Here is a 13,417-nt window from a genome sequence, read left to right on the forward strand (position 1 = left end):
TTTTTATTCTATGTGTTTAAATGTTTTGCGTGTGTGTGTGTGTGTGTGTGTGTGTGTGTGTGTGTGTGTGTGTGCGCACTATGTACATACCTGGTACCCACGAAGGCCGCAAGAGGGCACCAGATCCCCTAAACTGGAGTTAAGGATGGTGGTCATCCACTACAGGGCTGCTGCAAATTGAACCCAGGTCCCCTGGAAGACGACAGCTGCTTGTAACCACTGAGTCATGTCTCCAGCTCCAATGATATATGTGTATTGACTCTCACTATTCTCATTTTCCGTGTATGCTATAACATTTCCTCTAGACACACATTTCGTTGTAACTATTTACATTTACTGTTTCCACTATCAGGACTTGTAGAAAATCTTCAGCTTCAGCTTTTCTCTTGGTTGCAAGAGTTGTTTTTTTTTTTTTTTTAAAGCTTTTCATTTCTAGGTAAAAGTTTCTTTAATTATGATTTTGATATCAATATCTAGTTCTTATGGTGTTACAGAAAGAGAGTGTTCATTGCATTATTTCTTTGTTGTATCATTAGAGACTTATTGGAATATAATCTGGAGGAAAATTTGAAGAATATTCCATGTATGCTTGAGGAGAATATATTCCATATTTTAGGAGCATAAAACTAGATATGGATATATGGAAGGGAGGAAGGAACACACTCAGAGCCCCCAAAATTTGTCATACATCTTACAAAGATTACTTGAGTTCTTCTATATGTGTAATTTTGTCAATTTTGTCTGTCTTTGCCTGAAAGAAAACAGCTTTTTATAGGTGCATGTCTCATCGTTACCATCGTCCTGTTTGAGGATAGTAACTTGTGTTGAGTCTTGAAAGTATAGATATTGATAACTTGTTTTCACATGAAATGAGACACTTTTGTTATAAGATAGGGATCTTTCAACATTTATAACTTGTTTATTCAGTCTGTTTTGGCTTTTGTTGGTGTTTTATTTGTCTGATATATCTTTGCCCAACCCTTCATTTTTACCACTTTTAAATCCTCCTATTTAATTGTGCATCATTTTTATAACATGAAGTCACTTTTTCTTTATGAGTCAAATAGAAAATTGTAATAAGAAAGGTAAATTGCACCTATCCCTGTTAGTTTCAAGTCTATCATATTTTATGATTGTGGATCATATTATGTTAAACTTATTATTTCTCTGTGCAATTTGTTTGTTTTTTCTCTCCTCCTTTTGGTCTTCTTTTATGAGCCCTTATTCAATCAGTTATCAACTGTCTTTGATATGCTGAGACTCCCACCTGTTGCTGAAGCATGGATCAGTAAAGGCATTGGCCAGTCAGCTTTCTTTCTTTCTCACTTCTCTTTTTAATTGTATTAGCTCTGTGCTGTCTAAACATATACCATTATGTGTGTGTATATATATATATATACATTATATATACATATTATATATATACACATTATATATACATATTATATATATATCTTTTTTTCTATCCTTATTCTTATGGTTGTTATAAGGTTAGATCTACAGTTAATGCACTGGATGGTTGCTGTTAGTCCTTCCTTCATGTCATGTTTTTCTTTTTTTTGGTTTTTTTGAGACAGGGTTTCTCTGTGTAGCTTTGCGCCTTTCCTGGATCTCGCTCTGTAGACCAGGTTGGCCTCGAACTCACAGAGATCCACCTGGCTCTGCCTCCTGAGTGCTGGGATTAAAGGTGTGCACCACCACCGCCCGGCTATGTCATGTTTATTAAAGTAGATTCTTTCAGTTAAGTAGGTGCTGGGAACCCTGAATCTTGAAAATAATAAATTATGAAGCTGAGGGAGACAGAGGAGAGAGATGGGTAAGAACAGGGGAGACTTTTTGATTTATTAGATCAGTTTTAAGTATCCTATATTTTTTCTTCTTCATGTGTCTCCATTTCCCACACTGGATTACCTTTGCTTGTCTTCTATATTGACGTTTTACCAATTCTTTTTACCTTTTTATTTCTTTCATGATTTGTGTTCTCTTGGCTTTACATGTTCTTTCTCGGTGGTCTCTGTTATATTTCAGTTGAATCTATTCTACTTAGGCACTTTGTAACTTACCCTTTATTTCAGAGATCTTTTTCAAGCAACATTTTAGAGCTAGAAAGATATCTTAGCTGACAGAGGCTGGGTTTATAACTGAAACATCAAAAATAACATTCTGACAAATTCTTCTTCACTATCAATCATTCCTTCGCCTATCTATGCCCAGAGTGATTAAATATCTGTTTCAACGTCTCATTTTTTATTGTGATGTGCTTGGTTCAGAATACTTTCAGGTCCTATAGGTCCTATTACAATTTAGGCTTCTTTTTTTTTTTTTTGTCTTCATGTGAGGGAGAGTAACAAAGTCTCATTGGTTGTATTCTTTTGACTCTTATTTCTCATCCTTTATAGAAACTTTGTTTGAATATTATCTGCTATTTTCTAGGGTTTTTTTTTTAATGCCTTTTATTCCTAGACCAACAGATGGATTACATTTTTGCTCAGGAGTAGTTCTTCTTTTCCTTTAGTGAAGTGAAGTTTTCATAGCAGGATCTCTTGACCTTATGGTTAATTTCAGCAGACAGTTAATTACAGTCGTGTGGTCATGTCCCATCCCAAGTCTCCAAGGCCATCAACGTCGCCTCCCTCCAACACTGCCTTCCAATACTTCCACTACTAATTCCCTGGACTCCTGAACCCCTTTCTTCCAGGTCTCTGGAGGCTAAGGTTTGACCTCCAAATCTGTTAGTTGTGTTTCCCCGACGTGAGGAGGGAACTTATCTCTGGTAGCTGATGTTCTCTGTCTTCTCATTTCAGTCCACACCAAGCTACTGGCCTGGCTCCTCTTTCTAGTATGCTCCCTGTTCTGACACCAAGAGGCTAGTGGGCTGGGGCATTTATGTTCCTACTTTTTTTTTTCAGAGCTGAGGATCAAACCAGGACCTTGCACTTGCTAGCAAGTGCTCTACCACTGAGCTAAATCCCCAGCCCCTTGAGTTCCTACTTAAACATGACTTGTAACACTTACAGTACTTTATTTCTCCTAATTGTGTTGCCATGTGGGTTATGAAAAGCTGTGTTACTCTTTTTTAGCTACTTACAGTTCAAATTAGATGTCAGGCTCTGCAATGCAGAAACCAGGAATGTTTCAGAAAGCTGTTTTAAGTGAATTACACTGACAAATGAGAGAAGGTTGAATTAATATAGATTTAAAGGAAATAAGAAGGAAGTAGAATTGTGTGTTCTAAATCCTGAGCACAGAGCTACTTTCCAAACCTTTTTTTACATCCAAAAAATTCTCCAGTGCTTTAAGAACAAAAGACAGATACCACCTGTTTCCTCACTCCCCAGCTTTCTAAACTGAGACTTTCTACACACTGAAGCTTGCAAGCCTAAGCCAGATATGGCCACATCTAAATCTTTGCCAGACAGAATCTTTTTTATACTACACTTTCCTGCTGCCTTTTATTGTCACCGTCTCAGGAGGCCTGTCATACTTGTTAGCTTCACAGAATTGCACAGCTCTATTTGACAGCTTTTATTTTCCATCTAGAAAAGAGTAAGTACCCAAAATATTACTGCATACATCATTGCTAATACACTAATACCTGCCAAGGAAATCATACACATTTCTGTTCCGATTTGATAAAATATGCTAAGAAACTAATTTATAGTCAGATGTCACTTAATAGTAAGGTTTACTCTGGTAGCTCCTAAGGAACTTTATCATAATACTCATCACAGGGTATACTAACAAAAGCAAAAAGGAGTACCCCACAATTCAGTGATAGAGTCCTATAGGGTCACCATCACACACATGTAGTCCATCTCTAAGCAAAGTATTGTTATTTAGAACTTCCTGTGTGAATGTTTTGATTATCAACAACAAACCTGTAGTCAACTGTGGTCAGTATTTTTAAAGTTCACTAGTATAGTGTAGTAATTAAATACTCATATTAAATCTATATGATAACACAAATTAAATATTTCCACTATAAAACACCAGGTAGCTCTTCTTTATTAACTTCAAAATAGTCCCTGTCCTACACCACAGTCTCTATTTTTGCTGTTAGGATCTTTAGTTTCAACTAAGTTGTTTGTTTTCCAGGTTGGATGGAATAAAGGTCTAAAAGTTACTTTTTCTTGCAATTTCTATGTTGGGGAAAATGGTCTATGGTTAGCTTATCATTAGTATATAAATTCTGTTACAAAAAGGAAAATGGGTGGTGGGGATTTGAACTCAGATCCTAATACTTAAGCAGCAAGTGCTCTTACCCAGTTTGCTATCCCACCAGCCCCCGGCAAATATATTCCTATAAAAACTCAGTTAGTGGCTACTGGGGAAGAGAAAGCTAATTTTCTTCAGGGATGTGGCCTTTGGCAGGTGGCCCATGTGACAGGGGATGACTCCACACCCACCACATACTGACAGCACTAATTTGACTCACTGGGTTGAAAACCATGAAACCGAGCAATGTGGTTGGGAAAGAAAAGGGGAGGGGTGGAGAGGAAGGGGTCAGTGATAGATCTGATCAAAATTTTTTATACATCTGTAAATTTTCAAACAATGAACAATTTATTTTTAAAATTCACAGTGAGAATTTCTAAAACTTGTAGCTATTACTTCTGTATGACTTTTCCAGGAAAGTGTCATTATATTTTCTCATTTGTATACTCAAAACTATAAAATGTTAAAGGCCAAGTCTTTTAATAGAAGCTTTGCTTGTGTCATATGATTCACCAAAAAAATCCCAGTTTCTTCTTTCTTACTGTAACATTTTACCTTGAAAATACAGCCTAACAAGAGCTTCAGTTTGAAAAACAATAGTAAGAAAAAGAAACTAAATCAATTAAAACAATATAAGGTTGAAGGAGATAGCCCTCATTCTGATCCCACTCTCGTCTCCTATATCTCATTTGCAGACTGCCTGCCTTCCTGGCTTTGGAGGGGATGTTAGGCTGCCCACCACAGTGGACCTCCACACACCCTCGCATAAATTATCCTAACCCACCCACACCAAATCTGCCTCACAGGGAAGGCTCAACCGTCAGCCTGGACTTTGCACTCCTGCTTTTAAGCCCATGTCTTCTACAAGGCAGCAAAAGCAACACAAGGAGGTTTATTTGGTATTTATCTAGTAAAGAAGACCATGGGACAACAGAATCCTTAAAAGATGAAGCTGCAAAATTAATTCACATTCTTCAAATTACCTGTTGAAAAGCACAATATATAAAAAAAGAACATAAATTTAAACAACCCACAGTCTAATTTTATTTAAAAATGGAATGCTAGGGCTGGACCTATGGGTTGAGTGGTAGACATCTTACCTAGCATATGGGGCCCTAGATTTAACTCCAAGTACTGGAGAAAATCTGATGTTATCCAATAATATCCCATGATTTAAGCATCTCATAGCACATTGCTAAATAAATGTCACATAATCAGTAGTGAGAATAAATTAAATATCTTTTTCCAATATTTCCCTTTGGTCATTACTTTAGATTTCAAAAAAGATAAAAAGAACACATTTGATATGAAAACGGAAAGAGAACTGGGGGGAGCGGGGTCAGGGCCGGGTTGATGTGGATGAGAATCAATGGAAACGAATTTTTCTTAGAAATGCTAGAATGGCCGGGCAGTGGTGGCGCACACCTTTAATCCCAGCACTCGGGAGACAGAGGCAGGCGGATCTCTGTGAGTTGGAGGCCAGCCTGGTCTCCAAAGTGAGTTCCAGGAAAGGCGCAAAGCTACACAGAGAAACCCTGTCTCAAAAACAAAACAAAACAAAACAAAACAAAGAAATGCTAGAATGATGTTAATGTTCTAATGTTAATTTTTCAAAATTAGGTTGAATATGGTGTAAAGTTTCTTCTGACCTTCCCCTAATACCATCTTTATAAATGCAGTTACTGAAATCATAAAGTAACAGGCAGACTCTTAGACCAATCTAAAAGCTTCATTTGAATCTGTCTATTGTCCTTTTTTCTAGTCCAAGATCCAACACATAAGACAAAATTCATTTATTAATCGTGACCTTATGGTCTTCCACTCTGAACAGTGCCCCAGTCTATCTTTCTTTTAGATGACCTGCACACTTCTGAACAATTCTGGACTGTTGCTTTGTAGAGTATCCCTCTATCTGCTATTACATGTTTTTTTTCTTCTTATCATCAAAATGAAGTTATTCAGTTTGGAAAAAATTACAGAGGTAAAATGTGTCTTCCTTGGTGTATGGTATCAAAATATTGACTGAAGTGTCAGACCATCTATTTTGAACAAAATCAACTAGATGAATAACTTCTTTAGGAACATGGAATACAGAAAGAGACCAAAATGGCAATAGCCATACTAAAGGAACAAAGCCACCAGGAGCTAGGTAGGTGGTGGTCAACCTCAGAAATAACTGAAGATGAACAAGCAGAAATAGCCAGTCAGACGTGAGAAGATGAGGTTATATGCAGATTGGATGAAGATGAGCCAAAGGGACACAGGTACATGTAAAATGCAGCCCAAAGGAACATGGTGCAAGTCAGACAGAGAGGATCAAAGAAACCCTGAAATATGTTCTACACAGCTCTCTAATATGTGTGTCTCATTTCTATAAGGTGGGTCATCTTTGAACTATCTATAAACATTCCTTTGTAACCCAAAAGCTGTTTTTTATGCTTTAGCATAAATGTTTCTATTTTCTATAATTAAAATGGATCTAAAACATTAAAAAAAAAAGTGGAAAAGCACAATTTGGTTCAAGAGAGATAGAGAGAAGGGATGGAGAGAAAGAGAGAGAACATGAAGTTGAATTGTAGGGAGGTGGGGAAAATCTGTAAGGAGTTGAGGAAGGAAAATTATGATCAAAATGTTGTATGAAAAAAATTAAATATAAATTAATAAAATATCTATTGGTGATATTGGGGAGAATCTCCAAATGTAATAAAATGACTTTTTTTTTTTTTCTTTTTTTTTTTTGGTTTTTCGAGACAGGGTTTCTCTGTGTAGCTTTGTGCCTTTCCTGGAACTCACTTGGTAGCCCAGGCTGGCCTCGAACTCACAAAGATCCGCCTGGCTCTGCCTCCCGAGTGCTGGGATTAAAGGCGTGCGCCACCACCGCCCGGCAATAAAATGACTTTTTAAGTTACAAAAAAAAAGAAAGAAAAGAAAAGATGGTTGGCAGCACTCATGCATGAATGGATGCCCATTTAATCTTCCAATTCTGTTCCCCCATGCAGAAATGGATGCCCGTTTAATCTTCTGATTCTGTTCCCACTACAAAAAGTTGTTGACTACAGATTGACTTGGACATACATACAAATTTTGCAGGGTTAAAACATCTAATCACCAAGTTTACATCATGATTCCGTGGCCTGAAGAAAATCTCAATTAAGACAGTTCTTAATTCTGCATTAACCTTGCTGACCTCATGTGTTTATTTTTCTGCTTTGTGTAGTCTATGCTATTTTGTCAATGTGACCTTAATCATCTCCAGATTTGTCAGGTGCTGTTGAATACAGTGTTCTAAAAGGTTCAGGGCCCAGGAGCTCCAAGGTGCATGCTCTCCTGGTTGGGTAAATAGTACCATATCAGAAATTCCTTTTTTGATTTGTTAGCTTAATTTGGGGAGACATAATTAGTTTTTAAAAACCAATTCAACTTTAAATAACTTGTTTTTTACAATGAAAAATAATTCTTAACTTTCCATCATCTAGGTATGCTCTTTAGTCTGTAATCTTAATTTTGCTTATTTGTGCATGCGAATATTGTGATTGTTCATTAGCATCGTAGCTCAGATCATTCTTGCTCTTTCAGAAACAAAAACTCTGTCAAAGACAACCATGTTACCTTTTGAAAAACATAAAATTTCTGTTGTGCCGTTCCATAATAGAGAGACCACAGTTGACAATCCTTTACTCAGTAGGTCTTAAAATGCAAAGATTTTGAACATTCCCACCATAATAAGTGATAAATATTTGGAGACATAGATATGCTTAATCTGAAACATTATACAAAATGTGCAGGTATTAAAACATCACAACACTCTACTAAAATATGTGTAATTTTCTGTTTTTACATATCAGTAAAATAAATTTAAATATTTCCTTTGCATACTAAAAATCTCATTTAGGTAAGTATAAACAAATATATCTGCATACACAGTGACATATATGCATATATATATACATATATATATACACACACACAAATACATCCATACATTTGTATACACATACACTTACCTTTTTAAGCATTGGTGGATTTTTTATACCTATCTACCATCTTCACAAGTGAAACAATGAATACATTTGTTATTGTTTATATATATATATATGTTGTTATATATTTAATATTTAAAATGAAGGCAGCGATGGGTCTTTGTAATAGATAATTGATTATACTGTAGCCCTCCATCCCAAAGTGTAAACAGAAATCACTAACAGATGAATTTAACATATAAGTGTTTATAACAGAATTTTATTTTATCATGAATTCTTAAATATGAAGCAAGTAAGCAAATCAACATCTTAGGAAGAGCAAAACAGATTCCTCCTAAATTCTGAGAAGAATTCAAAGTGGCAAGTGAGAACATATATAGTAAATTGTCCCCAAGACCTTTTCCATTGTAAATCTGACAGAGTTAATCAATGACCTTTACTACTATAGGCACCAGTTGGAACTAGTAACTTACCTGCAAAAGAGCCAAAGATAAGAAATAAGTGAAGGGATAGTCTATGAGATGAAAGATCCCTTAAAAGTTTGATCATGAAATACTTCTACCTACTGTGATATGCCTTTCAGGGTATTAAGCTTGTTAGAAATGTGGATTCATGCATTGAGACACATAAGTAACAAATGCCCATGCAACCAGTTCTACCCTATGTATATTCTTCTACTTTAGTTGCTTATAAAAGGTGCTTGTTAGGTATTGTCAAGTGAAGAAATTTTAATAGCCAAAGCTTTAATATCCATCAGCTTTGGATATTTTATGAAAAACATCTGTATAGTTAATTCCATGTCTTCCCTTTTCATATGGATCACATTTGGCTATAGAATCTGTTAGGATTCTGTACATGTGCAGCTTAGGGTTTTGTCTGGTACCTTACATCATCAACGAGAGACTGCATCCCAGCCTTAAAGCCAGACATGCACCCCAATGTTCTTTCTCTCTGCACTTGTCTTCCTGTGTTTCTCTCGCTGTCCCTGCTCTGTTCCCTCCACCAGGCCTGGCTCCTCCCACCCCATCCCTTCATTAAAGCTCTAAAAACTAATATTGGGTTCTGCTGTGGCTGTGACTCTTCCTGCGACCAACCAGCACCATTTATCCTTTCAGAATCCTCATGCATTGACTTTAAAAGGGCTTCTCCAACTCTACTGGAAATGTTATAAAACAGAACAGAGTAACTGCATCATGTCAGCTTTCTAAACTCAGAAAAAGTCTGAATTCTCAAATCTATATGTCCCCAAAAGTTGGAGTGAGAAATTATGAATTTATAATTAATTTAATGGTATAATCATCATTCATATGTTCCCAATGAGACTATAAATGTGTGCTTCTGTAAATGGGAGAATGGCAGGCTAGCAACATTTATCAAAAAACCAAGAAAGTGCTGCCCAGTTGGTTTTGGATAACCAATCTGAGGACTCTTCCCTGGAAAGACTATTTCTCCTGCTTTCAGCATTCCTTAGTTTCCAGCAGCTCATTGTCTAGGGTTGGTGAGCCGTGAGATTGCACCTTCCATGTTGCGTGTCATTCTTGTTTATATATTATTTAGGCAGTCATGCTGTTGAGACTTCATGAGTGTAGCTTCCCTGATATCTCTAGGGAACACAATATTACAGCAGACTTTCTAGTCCTCTGGCTTTTACAACTTTTCTGCCCTGTTTTCTGCAATATTCTCTGAGCCTCGGGTGCAGGAGTTGCATAAGTAACATTATATGGACTAAGCAGCTTGTTATCTATGTAATCAGTGTAAAAATAGGGGCTAGAGGCAGTGAATTTGAGAGAGCAAGGTGGGTGTATACGAGAGGGATGGGAGGGAAAGGGGGATAACAGAAATGATGGGATTATATTTTAATATCAAAAAATAAAATAAACACAAAAGATCACAATTCTTTAATCTAAAATTCTACCTCCAAGAATTTACCATTACTAACATATTCAATAGAAAAATAATAAAAGGTTTAACTTTGTAGTGTGTCCTACACAGATGGTTCATATTATAGAAAGTTCACCATAGTCAATAGTAGAAGACTGTGAACGTCTATAGACCCAAGCCATGACGGGACTACTATTTTGTGATATTTAAAGTGGTATCATGCAGTAATGTTCATACCATTGATACTTTGTCAAGTAAAATAACAAGCTATATAATGATATTCACTTTAATTAAAAATTAGTCCATAAACATAGAAAGCAATTTGAAATATATTCACCAAAATACAAAATATTCACAGTGGTTGTTTCTGTATGGCAAAATTGCTGATAATTATATTTTTTCCAATAACTTTGCTTTGTTCATAGCAATATATGTTACTCCAACAATAGCACTGTTAAATGTCTCTTAACATACTACAGACATGCAAATACATAATTAGCTTTCAAGTTATATAACTTGAAATGATGGGATTTTTTTTTTTTCAAGACAGGGTTTCTCTGTGTAGCTTTGCGCCTTTCCTGGAACTCACTTGGTAGCCCAGGCTGGCCTTGAACTCACAGAGATCCGCCTGGCTCTGCCTCCCAAGTGCTGGGATTAAAGGCGTGCACCACCACCGCCCGGCCGGGATTATATTTTAATTCAAAAATAAAATAAGCACAAAAGATCACAATTCTTTAATCCAAAATTCTACCTCCAAGGGTTTACCATTTCTAACATATTCAATAGAAAAATAATCAAAGGTTTACTTTGTAGTGTGTCCTACACAGATGGCGCGTTAAAGATTAGGTTGAAGAATTGTGATCTTTTGTGTTTATTTTATTTTTTGAAATTAAAACATAATCCCATCAAAGTTATTTAACTTGAAAGCTAATTTATGTATTTGCATACCTATAGTATGGTAAGAGATATTTAACAGTGCTATTGTTGGAGTAACATATATTGCTATGAACAAAGAATTAATATTTAGCAAGGAAAATTAAATGTTATTTATATTTGTCAGACTTTATTATGAAGCCTCAGTGTACATAGAAAGTAGTTAGATAGTAAAGCCTTTGTTCTAAACAGCAAGCGTTTGCCAATAGCAAAAATTACAGTAATCGATATTCTCAGTGTGAATGTACTAAAATTAAGCTTAGAGAATTAGAAATATTCTCAAGAAAAGTACATTGGAAATTTTAGACTTTTTTTTTAAAGAAACTATATCCAGCAAGCATCTTAGCAGTATCAAAATTCTGACCCATGTGGTGGGAAAGTCACAACACGCTACTAACTACCTCGATCAATTGAGAATGGGGAGCATCTTTGTTTCCGTCAGCATGAACAATTTGCTATCCTCAGAAATATATTTTGAAAATATGGTGTTTATCCCAAAATGATCCTTTCACAACGCAAATCAATACGAGCGTGGCATGCACTCTGAGGAAAGTGGTTTGCATTCTGTATTGCTGAGAGGTGGTAACGTGATGAGGTGCTAGCCTACTGCTTGGCAGGAACAAACAGCCAAGCCCAGCAGGAAATCTGTAGGGAAGGGAGATTTGGTTTTAACTACCAGTTTTCAAGTCAGTGCTGCTTATAACTCTCACAATGTGTCTGAAATTTGGGCGAACCCTGATGGTTTTATTCATTTTATTCTACTTGGAAGACCATTTCTTTAATCTATGAACAATGAAATTATATTACTTTTTATTTAAAAATTGTGATATACATTCTTTATTTACTGAAAGAAATAACTTTTTTATTTTTCAGAGCTTCCATATGGCTGGGAAAAAATCGATGATCCCATATATGGCACTTACTATGTTGAGTAAGTTTCTAAGCGTGATATTAACTTGTTATACTATGTTGTGAATTGTGTTAACATTTCATTTATTGAGCACATGTGGCTATAGTCCCTTCGATTCTCTTCCATCTCTGAGGTGTCTGCAAAGACTCCAGTGGCATGGCCAGCTGGTTCTTGACTCTGCAGCTGCCTGATGTGTTATTCCTTTTCTTTGACTCATGATTCTGCAACATCAATTGGAAAAGTGTGTCCCACACTGTGAATGAATGATAATTAAAGATATTGTAGTGAATGCCTTTTATTTTGAAATCAAAATGTTGGGAGCTGGCTGCTTGTGCAAAGAGATGTTCTATCATACCAGATTTCAAATTCAATTAACTGAATCAGGCATGCCTCCCACTGAAGGGAAAGATAAAATGTTGGTGCTTTCTTGTTTGTAGGACCCCGCAGTGTGTCTGCAGTGTTCTTTCAGTACACTGCACTTTTATGTTACACACTGGCTGCTGCATCACATTGACATAGCTGATCATAGTTTGAACTTTCTCCATCTATATATTGTTTAATTCAGACTAGAGAATCTACTAATGATTAACTTACTTACACATAATTTTTCTTAAGAAAATAAAATATTCATAATTTTCTAAAATTAAATATGTCATTTACTTTCCATTACACTCTCTTCTGATAGTAAATGTCTAACTCTTATCTATCATGTGGTGCTCCTAATGTTATTTGGGCAAATCGCAAAGCCTACATACAATACTACCCAAGAAATTCAGTGCTTGCAAAAACAAAGACTTTCACGGTGTTTATCAACATTGAACTTTTTCTCCTCATCATAATCCATGTACAGTAATAATCGGGACAGTCAAGGGTCACGAATTAATGACTTTCTTACTAAAGTGTGTTGATAGCATTCACGCAGTCATTGGTTTTGCTAGGTGTCAAGCCCTTCTTTGTGCTGCAGATGTTCAGATGAGCAAGACTTGTGAACCCCACTGCCCCTAAGCCTAACCTGCATGAACACTTGTCTCAGTTACTTTGACCCCACCCCCATGTTGGAGCATCTGGAGAAGCCCCAAGTTTGGCTCCACAGTTCATCATTTCCATATTCACAGTCAAGGTGAATTCAGAACACTTACTATAACCCTCTAATGTGTGGACACTCAACAGCTGTAAAAAGTAAGATAAATACATAGAGTTATTCCTGATTGCAAAGAAGAGAGAGAGAGGCTGAAAGGGAGAGGGAGAATATCATTTGTAAATACTTGCATGGACTCTGAGTCCTATTAAGCTGATAATCAATGAAATACTTATTTTAATAATTGTAAACTTTATCCTGAATAAATTGAACAGTATGCTAAGTATACTACGCCCTAGCTCGAATGCTTGTCTGTATTTGTTTGCCATGCTCAGATTAAACCTATGGATTTTCACATCTAGGAAAGTACTCTACCACTGAGTTCCATACTCAACCTTCCCAAATTGTCTTAATTCACTT

The 13,417-nt window shown here is 36.2% G+C and overlaps 1 protein-coding gene across 12 annotated transcripts in view; it reads left to right on the forward strand.

Annotated features, from left to right (window-relative positions):
• Magi2 (membrane associated guanylate kinase, WW and PDZ domain containing 2) overlaps positions 1–13,417 on the forward strand; it is a 1,445,964-nt gene that overhangs the window by 1,071,044 nt on the left and 361,503 nt on the right. For all 12 annotated transcript variants that reach the window (XM_076566331.1, XM_076566328.1, XM_076566327.1 and 9 more), the window contains one exon: positions 11,883–11,940. In XM_076566331.1, coding sequence (XP_076422446.1) covers positions 11,883–11,940 — 58 coding nt within the window. The remainder of the gene's footprint in view (positions 1–11,882; positions 11,941–13,417) is intronic.

This window comes from Peromyscus maniculatus, chromosome 3 (genome assembly GCF_049852395.1).
Source record: "Peromyscus maniculatus bairdii isolate BWxNUB_F1_BW_parent chromosome 3, HU_Pman_BW_mat_3.1, whole genome shotgun sequence".
In the NCBI taxonomy this organism is placed as follows: domain Eukaryota; kingdom Metazoa; phylum Chordata; class Mammalia; order Rodentia; family Cricetidae; genus Peromyscus; species Peromyscus maniculatus.